Source organism: Haliaeetus albicilla, chromosome 4 (assembly GCF_947461875.1).
Source record: "Haliaeetus albicilla chromosome 4, bHalAlb1.1, whole genome shotgun sequence".
NCBI lineage: Eukaryota > Metazoa > Chordata > Aves > Accipitriformes > Accipitridae > Haliaeetus > Haliaeetus albicilla.
In genome coordinates, this window is record NC_091486.1 from 11,167,259 (window position 1) to 11,179,368 (window position 12,110).

The following is a 12,110-nucleotide window of genomic DNA, read 5'->3' on the forward strand; positions in this document are numbered from 1 at the left end:
GCTAAAGTTTACGATCCAAGCTCTCTCGGCTGCAGCAATGCACTCAGCAGGGTCTGGAGGAGCTGAGCTTCAGCGATATTTGACACCTCTCTTTCCTAAGCAGGTTGCTAGATGCTGGCAAAAGGAGCTGCTCCATCCTCTCTGCAGATGCTAATGGTGTTTTCCTTGAAAGATATTTATATAGTGACATTTACTAGGCCGGGCACACAATGGAGCTGGACCATTTCCATCTCTAGGTTACAAAGACTGAGATTCATTATAATACGTCCCTGAACACTACATAACAGCAACCAGTTGCCACACTGGCAGTCCGAGGGTAGCTACATGTAATGTACTTAAGGATTGATTCTGACTCCACGGATGCTGAGGAAAACTAAGTTTGAGAAGAATTAGATCAGTGTACCTGGAAGCAGACTTTGGCCCTTGGGCTCCCAGCTTCCAGGAAGGGCAGCTCCATGAAAAATGAGGTGCCAGGAGAAGGAGAAGCAAACGTCAAGAATTCAGCTGTATACCAAAACAAAACAGAGAGAAACCCACCTGGATCTGATCTCCATCACCTCATGCATTCACATGCTGCAGCACGGCACGGCTGATGCGAAGTTTCAGGAACAGCATTACAATAATGAGGGAAAGCAAGACGCTACCTGAAAAGCAGCTTCCTCCCCAAGGAGTTAAAACATTTTCTGCATTATCATACCATCAAAATTGCATCTTAAAACTCAGATCGGACAAAGAATCATTGTTCATAAAGCCTCTGCTCACATCTTCAAACAAGTTATTCTCCTGGGCATGTTTCCCCCCCCCCGTTCTCAGCAGCAGATCTCTCCTCTTTAGGATGGGGATCACATCATAACACTTAAGCAATAAGCAATTTGTTGACAAAGAGAAATGGCACCAAGAAAACATTTCAGCTGCATTCAGGACTGGGGTTGGATATTTTTGTTTGTTTGTTTTTCTAGACATGATCTGGCAGCTGCAAGCGAAAAGAAGAGCCAGGATCATGTGAATGTCTCCTCGCTGGGAGGAGCACAGCCAAAGGCTGCAGGCAAGCCATGCTCCCCATGTCACCGCGCTCACAGCGCACTGGAGGAAATAATCCTGCATTAATAGGGCAGCAGATCACAGGGATCAAACAGGCCTTTTCTGTTTCTATCCTAGCTCATGCCAAAAACCAAACCAGGAGCAAATGCAAGAGAGAGAGGAATATGGCACCAGCCCCTTGTGAAGACAATCTACTCCCATTTATTAGCGTAGAGAGCTGTGCCACACAGGGTAATGGTTAATTCAGGCTATTTTGTAATTGGAAGAACCCAAAGAAGATGGGCATTTATGGCTTTCTCTACAAGGAAACAGGGCCATAACTCCCAGCTCCTTCAGAATTACGCTCTGCAAAACCTCGACAGCGAGACCCCGCAGAGCACTCTGCAGCGGGGGCCAGGACGCAGCAGTGCCTCAGCACCTTTCAGGCTGTGACCTGAAACAACCGGCTGTCAGGGCTTCAGCCTGAAACATCGGGGGAAAGAAGGGGGATTTCGGTGTATGTTCCAGCCTAGCACATCAAATCATACCGCAGCCTCAACATCTTGCCTGCCCAGCAGGTAGTACCGCTGTCCCCCAGGCTATTCCAGGGAACCAGCATTGCCCTCTACTGGCCTCTTCGTAATTCATCGTCAAGGCCGGTAAAAAACAATCTGGTTCTAGATCAAGAGGAATAGGAAGGAGCTCAGCTCCCTGCTTTAATCCCCCACGCAGCCTTCAAAACCGAAGCTTGCTCAAGGGCGAGTAGTGGGCTCGAGAAATAGTCAAGCATCTCCCCCACTTCTGCTGTGGCACCTACTACGTGACCAAGGGTTTAACTTCTAAACTGGCACGGTCTAGAGAAACGGGACCCCATTTGCATGTTAGCCATGGCTTACAATGAAGCTGAACCTCCTTCTGCCATTAGACGTGAAACCAGCCGAGAGCAGGCTCTCACCTGTAAGTGCCAGGGTGTCCACACGATAACAGTTCATCTCTCTCGTGTGTAATTAATCTTCCACGTCTCTGCATGATGCAGACATTCACAGTAAAAAGGACCAAACTCCTTGTAGTCTCAAAGTCAGTGAAGATTCAGTTGACAGGCTGCTTTATCCCAGAGACAATACTAAGGCACAGGATCTTAGCGGGAATTTTTCCCAGAGTTCAGTCCAATCACAATAAGGAAAAAAAAATGGCATGTTACAGAAAAAAGGTATTTGACACAAACAGATTTAAAAGAGATTTCTATGCCATTTTGCCTCTATCTGCCACATACCCCTTTAATATAATTAATCTGTGGCATAAACACAAAAAGATCACATAAGCATCCACCAAACCCTTCCCCCCTACTTTATGAGTTCACAGATTAAACCCATCCCAGCACCGTAAGCCGCTGAAGGAGCCAAGCAAGGAGATAGGCAGGCATTAAATCTCTGAGAAAAATGCCCAGAGTGAGTTTCAAAAGCAGTAAGCTCAAGACCAAAGTGTGGCTCAATGCACATGTGTAAAGCCATGAGGCACAAGAAGCAGCACTTTACTTTTCTAACAGCAGAAGGGAAAAAGGAGAACCCAGACGTGGGGCTCTCCTGCCCCGCTGCGGGCCACTGTGGCCCCGTCAACCCAGGCATCACTCCACAAAGGGATGAGCATCAAGGAGAAAATCTGTGAGCCCAGATCCTGAAAAATACAGAGGCATCAGAGTTTGCAGGGGATATCAGACACCCAGCTGCCCTTGCAGCACGGGCATCCTCAGAAAACTCTTTCTGTACACCGGCTGGTGAAAACTTAGCCCCAGCAGCTAACGTGCTTCACTCTAGCCAAAGCAGGATTTCCTCACCCATCTCGCTAGAGACTTGCCAGGAGCTCCCCAAGCCAATGAAGGTCAAAACAGAAGCAAACAAGTGCCCAGCCACGAGCCCGCTGGCTTGCAGGGGAGCAGAGTAACCCAAACGCCTTCCTCCAGGAACGGCTGCAGACGAGGGGTGGCTGGCACCCCTCTCGGGGCTCTCAGCAGCATCACTGTTTCCCCTTCCACGTTGTTTTGTGTGCTTCGGTGTCTCCCTGCTCCCCTCTTTTCCAGGGATCCTTTCCACAGCCGGTGCTGCCCAGGCACGGTACAAGGCTCAAGGATTCACATCAGTAGCACAAAGATCAGGGCTTTATTGCTGCAGTATCTAAGTTGCTTTGAGAACATGAATACCTGTCTATTTTTTTTTATCTTAACTTTTTTATTATTACTTTAACTTGAGCACAAAACAGAAGTACCCTTTGTCTAAAACTCCAACCTTCTACTCCTTTCAGGGAGGTTTCCCTATTTGCATCACATCTAACCACTTCACAATTTTTTAAAGCATTTGCTTTAGTCATCAAGTAAAATAACACCTCTGAGGGGTCAGATCTCCAGAGCAGACACTGCCTAATGGTTGTTTGAGATACCAGTATCACTTGGGAAAGCTGGTCCCAGAGAACACTGAAGCCAGCCTCTGAGTAGACACTAATTCTCCTCCTTTGATCCAAACCAGGGGACCAGGGTATCCTTGCTACAAACAGCCCCTTCCCTTTGTGCCACAAAACATATATAGCCCACGGAACACACCTAAGCGGAGGAGGATGCAGCCGAAGCCCAGAGGGTCAGGAGCCCACCCCAGGCTGCTTGCTGGGCTGCCCACGACCCTGGTCTCACCCACAGCCATCCGCAGCACAGAGACTGCCATCCCCATCCGCAACGTTGCCTCTGCTTTTCTGGACGGCTGCACCACCAAGCACTGAAGTTTTTCATCTCTCGGTTGCTTTTCCCTGTGTTACTTCAGAAAAAAAACCCAACCCACACATTGAGCTACTACCGAGATGACTGGGATGGAGGAGCCTGCCCAAGCACCACCGCCGCAGATGCTGGGTGAAAGCCATCAACCACCCACAGGGGTAATCTCGGAGGACCCTGCGATGAGAACAGGAAACAAAAAAGCCTGCGAGTAGCCGAGGGAGACGTTCATTCTATCGATTGTGTAAACTGTCAGTGGAGTGGCAACGAGCATTTTTTTTTGTTTCTATCCTGGGGAATAATCCAGCCTGATAATTAGTACATAAGAGATAAGTGGAAAATGAGACATCTAGCGAGGGTGGTTCAAGCCTCCTCATGACATTGATAATGTGCAGATACATAGATCACTGTCGGGGCAAACCGCCACTGTGAGCCTGTGTCTTCCCATTGCCTCATCAATCCATCATCCGCTTAGCTACTGACACCTTGGCAGGCACACACCGCTAGCCCTGCATTTGAATTGCGAGGAGAAGGCTCCACCAGGGAATACAGATTTAAAAATCTAAGATTCAAATTTATTTAAGTATTGTGAACAGCAATTCCCTTGCAAGGCATCTTCATTGCCCTTTTGCCAAGGGGGAACAGTTGGGTCTTTGTTAGAAGTACAAATTGCTTCTTAATGCAAAGGATAAAGCAGAGCCCAGGCACCTCCTTAGAATTCCTCCTGGCTCCCGCTAATGCTGCTGCATGTCAATTTTAATTTTTTGAAATTTAAACCGAGGGCTTTGTGTCTAAGCTCCATTTCATCGGAGGGGAGGGGAGGAATAGTCAAAAAGGATTACGGATCTAGGGGGAATTGAGGATCCATAGCAATTATACTTCATTTGGGTCCCAGACACTGGTTTTAATCATATTCTAAATAGTACAAATCGACAAGACATTAGAGATTGATAAGTGTCTAACACATGTACCTGGTTATGAACTCTGCTTCCCTCAGCTGGGGGATGTTTGAGGACAGGATGAAGGGAGGAATTGCTTTCTCTCTCTGACCCTCCTCTTCCAGCCAACAAGAAGACAATACCCACCGAGGACTAGGTAGGAGACAGAGGAGACTATAAGAACTCAGTCATCACTGGGCTGCCCCAAAGTGGGGCTGGAATAAGTCCACGCTGGCTGTGGTTCCCTTTCCTTCTGCAACGCCAGGGCAGGGGCAAAGCTCCAGCCTGGGCAGAGCCGTTGCAGTCCAGCTCCTGTCCCTCCTACCTGTGAAACTGCACTAATGCTGCAAAGGGCAGTAAGCTGATAGGGACGTAAGAGCTTCAGGAGGGAAAAATGAAATGGTAAGGCAATAAAATGAAAGTAAGCACTGCTGTAAATCAGCTTAGCTCTTTTAGCTTCAGCAGAGCAACCCCAACTTACCCAAACTGAAGAGGTTACCGACTGGGGTGTTGATGAAAGATTCACCTCCTCCACCAAAGGCTCAGGACCGCACGCACTAGTTACACACCTGCGCACTTTTAGAAGTACACAGGGTGGCTGGGATTTACCACGGACCAGCAGGAGAAAACCTTCCCACATGGTCTGAATCTGTCCATCTTTGGTGAGCTTTCTCTCCCAGGCCGTCTCAGGGACTGTGCAGACCCACCTACAGTCAGGTGTGGTTTCCAACCCATATACGCACTGCAAGTGCAGGGGTCTAGACAGACTGTCTCCCCCGCTGCCTTCTTACACTTGTCAAGTGTGTTACAGGAACCCAGCTTTCCGTAACTGCTGATTAAACCGCTTTTCCTATACTTCACTAACCTCTGGATCAGGCTCAGACCCAGTAAAAGCCGTTTAGGAGATCCGCTCCACACCCCCACTTTCACTTCTTTGTGACCATGTGCTGCCTTTTTACGAAACTGCATAAAGGTGAGGCTTTCTCCCTCTCCCTCTGCTTCTTCCCAGCCCCTCTGAATCACAATCAAGACCTAGGCAAGGTGCCCCCATCCTAACTTTAAATTTTGCTGCAAACCTAAGGGACTGAAGTGACCCCCTCCTTTACCTCCCGCCCTCCCCTGGCACCACCACAGCGCTCCTTCGCAGCACTGGAAGAGACAGACAGCAAGAAGGCATTGTCTAAAAACATAATTTAATGTGATATTTTGGTGATTGTGGTCAATGACTGAATACTTTTGCAGACAGGAACAGGTTTGACGTTAATGACACCATCATTCACACGAGCATTGCATTGCACAGAAAAGAAAAGTTTGCACTTGACCCCATACAAACAAAGCAGCAGAGGAAAAACCAGTTACGGTCCAGTCCCACTTCGCGAATAGTCATTCTGAAAATTCATCATCATCATCATCAATACTCATTGACGAAAAAATGCGACCGGTTCAAATACTGTGTGCGGCACAGTCTGAACTCTGGGCTCTCTTACACCCCCCGGGAACCACTCGAGAGTTTCAAGATGCCAAGTTCCTCATGTGACACACAAAACACTGAGGCTGACAAAGGGAGAGGGGGTTCAGAGGAAATGGGGGAGAGCGAGGAAGGGGATCGCTTTGTTTCACTTCAAATTCGTTTCCACAGGCGTAAAAAAAAACCCAACCATACAAACTGATAATGAAGCTGAAGTGACCTGCGGAGACAGCGGACACCAGCAGGAACATCGGCACGACGGGGTACAGAAACGCCAACCGACCCCACAGCTATCAGCGGCGGGGCCAGTTGCGTCGCGTCGCTCGCTTTGCGTTAATCGGGGTATAAAAGAAAGCCAGAGAAAGTGCTGTACTTATTGTTGTTGCCTCCGTGCGCTTTGCCTCCGTCCAGCTTGACGTACACCTCGTCGCCGGAGTCCAGGTGCAGCACCACGCTGTTGCTGGCGTAGTCGTAGTTCTGGTCCGCGTCCTGGGCGATGGCACTGGCCCGCACCTGCCAAGGCAGCCGCGGGGCGCGTCAGCCCCCCGAGCCCCTCTTCCCCGGCCCCTCCATCAGCCTGCCGAGCCCCTCTTCCCCAGCCCCCCCCCCGAACCCCTCTTCCCCAGCCCCTCCACCAGCCCCCCGAGCCCCTCTTCCCCAGTCCTCCCACTCCTTCCGAGCCCCTCTTCCCCAGTCCTCCCACTCCTCCCGTCCCCTGCTCCTGGCTTCTCCTTCCCCGCCACGCCGGCGGTAAAGTTTGCAAGCCGGGAGGAGCCTGGAGTCTGTCGCGGCTCTAAGGCTGCTCCCCGCGGCGCACCCCCGCCCCGACGGCGGGGAGGATGCGCCGGCTGCTCCTTTCCGCGGGCGCCGCGGGGGGGAAAGACGGGCCGGGCCGGACGCGGGGCCGGGAGCGGCGCGGACCCACCTGGCCGTTCTTGCAGAGGTCGGCCCACATGCTGGTGCCGTCGCCGCCGCGCATGAGGATGTGGTAGGTGAAGAAGTAGATGCCGCGCACCTGGCAGGTGAACTTGCCGCTGGCCGGGTCGTAGTGGTTGCCCAGGTTGGTCACCACGTCGTCGAACTTGAGCACCTCGTAGCCTTCGTGGGGGCTCTTCAGCCCCACGTAGAAGGCGATGCGCGGCCCGCTGAAGGCGGCGCTCAGCCCGCCCGCCGCCTCGCCGCCCCCCGCCGCCGCCGCCGCCGCCCCGCCGCCGCTGCCGCCGCCGCCGCCGCCGCCCGCGCCCGCCAGCGCCAGCCCGGGCAGCCCCGGCTTCCCCGCGTCGCCCCGCTCCCCCGGCGGGCCCCGCGGCCCCGGCGGGCCCGGCTCCCCGGGGGGTCCGCGGGGGCCCGGCTTGCCCGGCCGGCCCGGCTCCCCCTTGGGTCCCTGGACGAAGGGCGGCGGGGGGTTGGCGCCCAGGTCCTGCAGGGCCTCCACGGCGGCCGTGCTGCCGGGGCCGGGCGGCCGCCCGCCGCTGTAGGGGTCGCAGATCATGCGGCAGGTGCCCATCATCTCGTAGTGGGCGCCGCTCTCGGCGGGCGCCTGCAGCAGCAGCAGGGGCACGGCGACCAGCAGGGCGACGGCCATGGCCAGGGCGAGCCCGGCGGCGGCCAGCAGCCGCCTCCTCCGCTGCCAGAGCCGGGCGGCGACGGCGAGCAGGTCCTCCTTGCCGTGCGAGGCAATGGTGGCGCGGGGGGGGGCGGCCGCTCCCTGCGGGGGCCGGCAAAGAAAAAGGCGGTGAGCCCCCCGCCGCCGGCGCCTCCCCGCCCGGCCCCCGCCTCAGCCCGCCCGCCGCCCGGCCGCTCGCCCCGCCATGCCGCCGCTCCGCTCCCGCTCCCGCTCCCGCTCCCGCTCCCGCTCCGAGGGGACGCGGGGCCCCGGCCGCCCGGCGGGGCTGGGCCGGCGCGGGGGGCGTCGCCGCGCCGAGCGGGCGCCCGGCCCTGCCCCCCCTCGCCCCCCGCGGCGGCGGGGAAGGAGGGGGACGGGGACACACGCCGGGCTCGCCCGCCCCCGCCGCCGCCCCGACGTGGGGGGCGCGGAGCCCAGCGGGGCGGGACGGGGCGGGCGGACCCACCTGGCGGGCCGGGCGGGGGGCCGGGCTGGAGCCGCCTGGGCCCGGGGGGGGTCTCGGGGCTCCGCCACCGTCGTCCGCCGCCAGCGGCCCGCCCGCCGCGGCGGGGCGGAGGGGAGGGGAGGGGCGGCGGGGCGTCCCGGTGGCCGGTGCCGGCGGAATCCCTGCGGCGACGGCCCCGGCTGCGCCCCGCTGAAACCGGGACGGCCGGGGACGCATCGCGTCGCCGCCTTCACCCGCCGCCCGAAACCGCCTCCTGCCGCCATCCGTGCCGCCAGCCCACCCCGCCATCCCCGCAGCCCTCCGGCCCTCCCCGCCCGCGGCGGGACGGCACCTGCGCCACGGCCCGGTGCCGCCGGGGCGAGCTCCCTGCCGCCGCCGGGCCGCACCGCTTTCTGCGGGAGCGGGGCCGGGAAAGCCCCGCGTGTTCCCCGTGGCTTCCTCCCTCGGCCTCCCCCCGTCCGGCCGCGGCGGCCCAAAGACCGGCGGGACGACCCCGCGGGTGGATCTTGCTCCTCGACACATCCAAGTGTCATTAAAGTTCGTTCCACCCGTCCCCGTTTCCCGAAGGCAGGCGGGGCTTGCCAGGTGGAAGGGGAGCCCCGGGAAGAAAATGCCTTTAGCAGAGTTTAGGGTGGGGTACGGCACAGCGTTTTGTCGGTTTCCCCGCGTAATGCTGGGTCCAAATCAAGTGGGGTTTGGGTTTTTTTCCCCAGTGGAGAAATTGTGATTAATTGCCTTCGATTTGCTGAGTAAACGGTGCTAGTGCAGCGGGAGCTCTTGCGTCGGTAACTGCCTACAGGGATCTCCCCTCCGGAGAGTAAGTGGGGATCTTACCCACGCATCTCATAGCCGTGGGTTAAGCACCCGTCCTGGAAAGAGCGTGGTACGGTGATCACACAGATTTCCTAAGGGCAACACCTCGGTGCCCCCCCCGCTCCCCTGGTGCAGAGGAAGGGGGAATTTCCAGCGGGTTCACCAGCGCCGAAGGCAGCCTGGTTTGTCTTAACGAACAGGCGAAGCTGCAGGTCGAAGGAAACGAGCCGCTCAGCCTGATCCCACGCTCGTTGAAGCTGATGGCCTGGAGGCATCATATGCAAATGGTGACATACAGGCTTCTTCCAAGAACTGCAGAAACGCCCTAAAAGGACTTGGGACTCTTTTGTTAGCTTTCCTTGAAATTGAAGGAGAGGACATCAAGGCTTTCCCATCTGGAACACACGCAGTTCAGGACCAGATCTCGTCTGGGTCACATCCCTGTGTGCGTCCAGCATTTTTTCCTGGAGTTATTCGGGCTTTGTTCTGCTGCTGCTGAGATCAGGATTCATCCCTGCCCCTCCAAGCCTCTCTGATTTTTTTTTTCCACATCTATGTATTTGAAGCTGGAAGTGAAATTAGTCTCGTAAATGAAAACCTTTCTCTGAGAACCGTAGATAGTCGTTTTAGAGTAACCATGTCTATTACTTAGCACAATGCATCTAAATGTTTTAAGAGATGAGATTGTGACAAAGATGTAAGTCCTCTCCTCTCCTCTGAATTACCAGTTGCATCCCACAGTGTTATTATAAGCCCCCACACTTGTCTAAAGCCTTGTAAAATGATTTCTAATAGTTGTTTCTGCTACAGCCCTAGTATAATTTTCCATATATTAACTGCGCTAAATACAAATAAATTCACAAATAGATTACACCACTTTGCCGATCATCCCTGCTTAACCTTCTGTTAATTTCCCTTTTGTTCTGGTATTTGTCACTAGCTGGGCTCTCCCCGTGTATGTGAATCCTTGCTATTCCCCCCGAGCTCTTCGGACCCCCCCCTAACGTGGCTTTTAATCGCCTGTTTCCCAAAGGCAGCAGCCACACTGTAGCTTTTCTAACCCTTTTCTGAATAATCAAGTTCTTGTATCATTTGGGCTCTTTTCCAACTTCCCTATTTGCATTAACTCTCTTTTATAACGAGGTGACCATTGCTGGGAACTGTATTCCAAATGGGGGGCTCACCAGCCGCTCCTGCAAAGCCAGAGTCATTTTCTGTGGCGGGGTCTGTTATTCCCACTGATCAACAAGGACAGACAAAGAAGAAGAAACATATTCTAACTTTCAGCCGGACAAAATTGGCACAGTTCTTAATAAAGACAGTTGAGCACTTGAACGAGCAGGCAGAGAAGATTCCAGAAATATCAGCAGTTGGGTTAGGTGTCAAATTCTAGCGATTTTGTTTGGGAATAGTTTAATTGCTCCTCTGTGATGCGGTGAGATGGACTGATCACCTAGTTAATCCCTCCGTCAGATTGCTTTAAGGTAAACACAGCGCGACTTTAATGTATAACTCCAGTAGGATCTACGTTCCTGGAGACGTGGAGCTGACCGATGTAATGCATCTTGTGCCCCAAGAAGTAGCACCGTGATCGATGAGGCAGCTGGTACCACCCACTGATCCTACGCTACCAAGTATTTAGGAATATAGTCGCAAAAAGGTACGTGGCAACACTCAGCTTACAATTCTGATACAGGCGGCTGCTACGCTGTTAGGTGCCTGCTTTCTGTATGCAACGGGATGCACCACAGCAGTACAAGGAGCAGCAAATTGCCAGGTACCTTGCTTCATTTGAGGTGACAAGTACCAAAGCGCTGCTTAGAGTTAGGCACTTCGCATCTTTCAAAAGCGTGTCAGGCTGGTGCTCTGTTGCAGGTCTCTCAGGGCTGGCAAGACTCAAGCGCCTCCGGGTGTGCCCAAAGAGAGAGATGAAGGCACCCACAGAGCATCTCTGGTGAAACACAAAGGGTGTCTGGACCTTGGCGTTGGATGATGGCTGAGCAGGAGCCTCGGTGGTTGCTGTTGTTAGCCAAAGCAATAATTAAGCGCCTAAAAGCTTGCGTGGATCTACCTCGAAACGCCGTTTTCAGAGGCGGTGTAAGGACTCGGGAACCTGACTGCTCAGGGAAGCGTTTGACAGGTCAGGCACAATTCCCAAATTTAGACAGCCAAGAACCCAGGCGCTTCTCATTGAAGCTCCAAAATTCCAGGAGCGCATGAATTTCCATCAGTTACCTTCCAGGGTGCAAGCTACCCAGGCGAGACGGGGAGAGCAGGGAAGAGAGCACCGCATGCCCTTATGTTGAATCTGTTCCTTTTTGCATAAAAAGAATTAAAGATTCATTGAGCTAGAAGGAGAGGAAGACCAAAGGTGAATATAATTGCTAGTTTAGTGGTGAGAGCACCTACCTGATCTGGAGTTTCAGTCTTTCCTCCAAGAGCTGTTTCTGAATTCCAGCCAGGAAGGTGAGGCACAAATGCAATGTGAAAGGGAGCCGGTGGCTCTGGCACACACAATTCCCCTTCCTGAAGGTCCATCCGAACTGCTGAGCTAAAGACACTTCTGCACTCCCTCGTTTTCTTTTCCATCAGAAGGTTTGCTTTTTTTTCCCCCTTCTCAGCTACACATCCTCAGCACAAACTTAGCTCACGAACTGAAGCATGTGGTTTTCTCCACAGCCAACAAGACCTGGGCCATCCCCTGGCCAAATCCGTCACCCTGGCAGGACCCAGCAGGACTCAGAGCCACCGAGGTGGTGGGGGTTCTGGGCACGTGCACACGGTGACTGTTCTGCATTTGAGGTTCTTGGAGATCAAAAGTAGGTACCTCCTGAGTTAGGTGCCTCTAGGATTGGACAGGAGCCGAGAGAACCTTTTTATTTCAGTGCTGGATTTATGTGCTTAAATTCTGCTTTAATCTCTTTCGGTTCCTTTTTTAATTTGGCCCTTAACTTGAAAAAGTAAGAAGAGCTGTACCAGCTCAGGCCTCTTATTTAGCAAAAATGTGAAGATCAAAGTAAGTCTATGGTGATACTTCCCTG

At 54.0% G+C, this 12,110-nt stretch overlaps 2 protein-coding genes across 2 annotated transcripts; one reads left to right on the forward strand and one right to left on the reverse strand.

The window, feature by feature from the left end:
- Nucleotides 1–5,890: 5,890 nt before the first annotated feature.
- Nucleotides 5,891–8,032, reverse strand: C1QL2 (complement C1q like 2). The gene is made up of 2 exons (XM_069780878.1): nucleotides 7,110–8,032; nucleotides 5,891–6,697 (listed from the first exon to the last, which is right to left on the reverse strand). The coding sequence occupies exons 1-2, from the start codon at nucleotides 7,767–7,769 to the stop codon at nucleotides 6,518–6,520; spliced, it is 840 nt and encodes a 279-aa protein (XP_069636979.1). The 5' UTR covers nucleotides 7,770–8,032; the 3' UTR covers nucleotides 5,891–6,517.
- On the forward strand, nucleotides 7,996–8,886 carry LOC138685246 (collagen alpha-1(I) chain-like). The gene has a single exon (XM_069782950.1). The coding sequence runs from the start codon at nucleotides 7,996–7,998 to the stop codon at nucleotides 8,884–8,886; it is 891 nt and encodes a 296-aa protein (XP_069639051.1).
- Nucleotides 8,887–12,110: the final 3,224 nt, after the last annotated feature.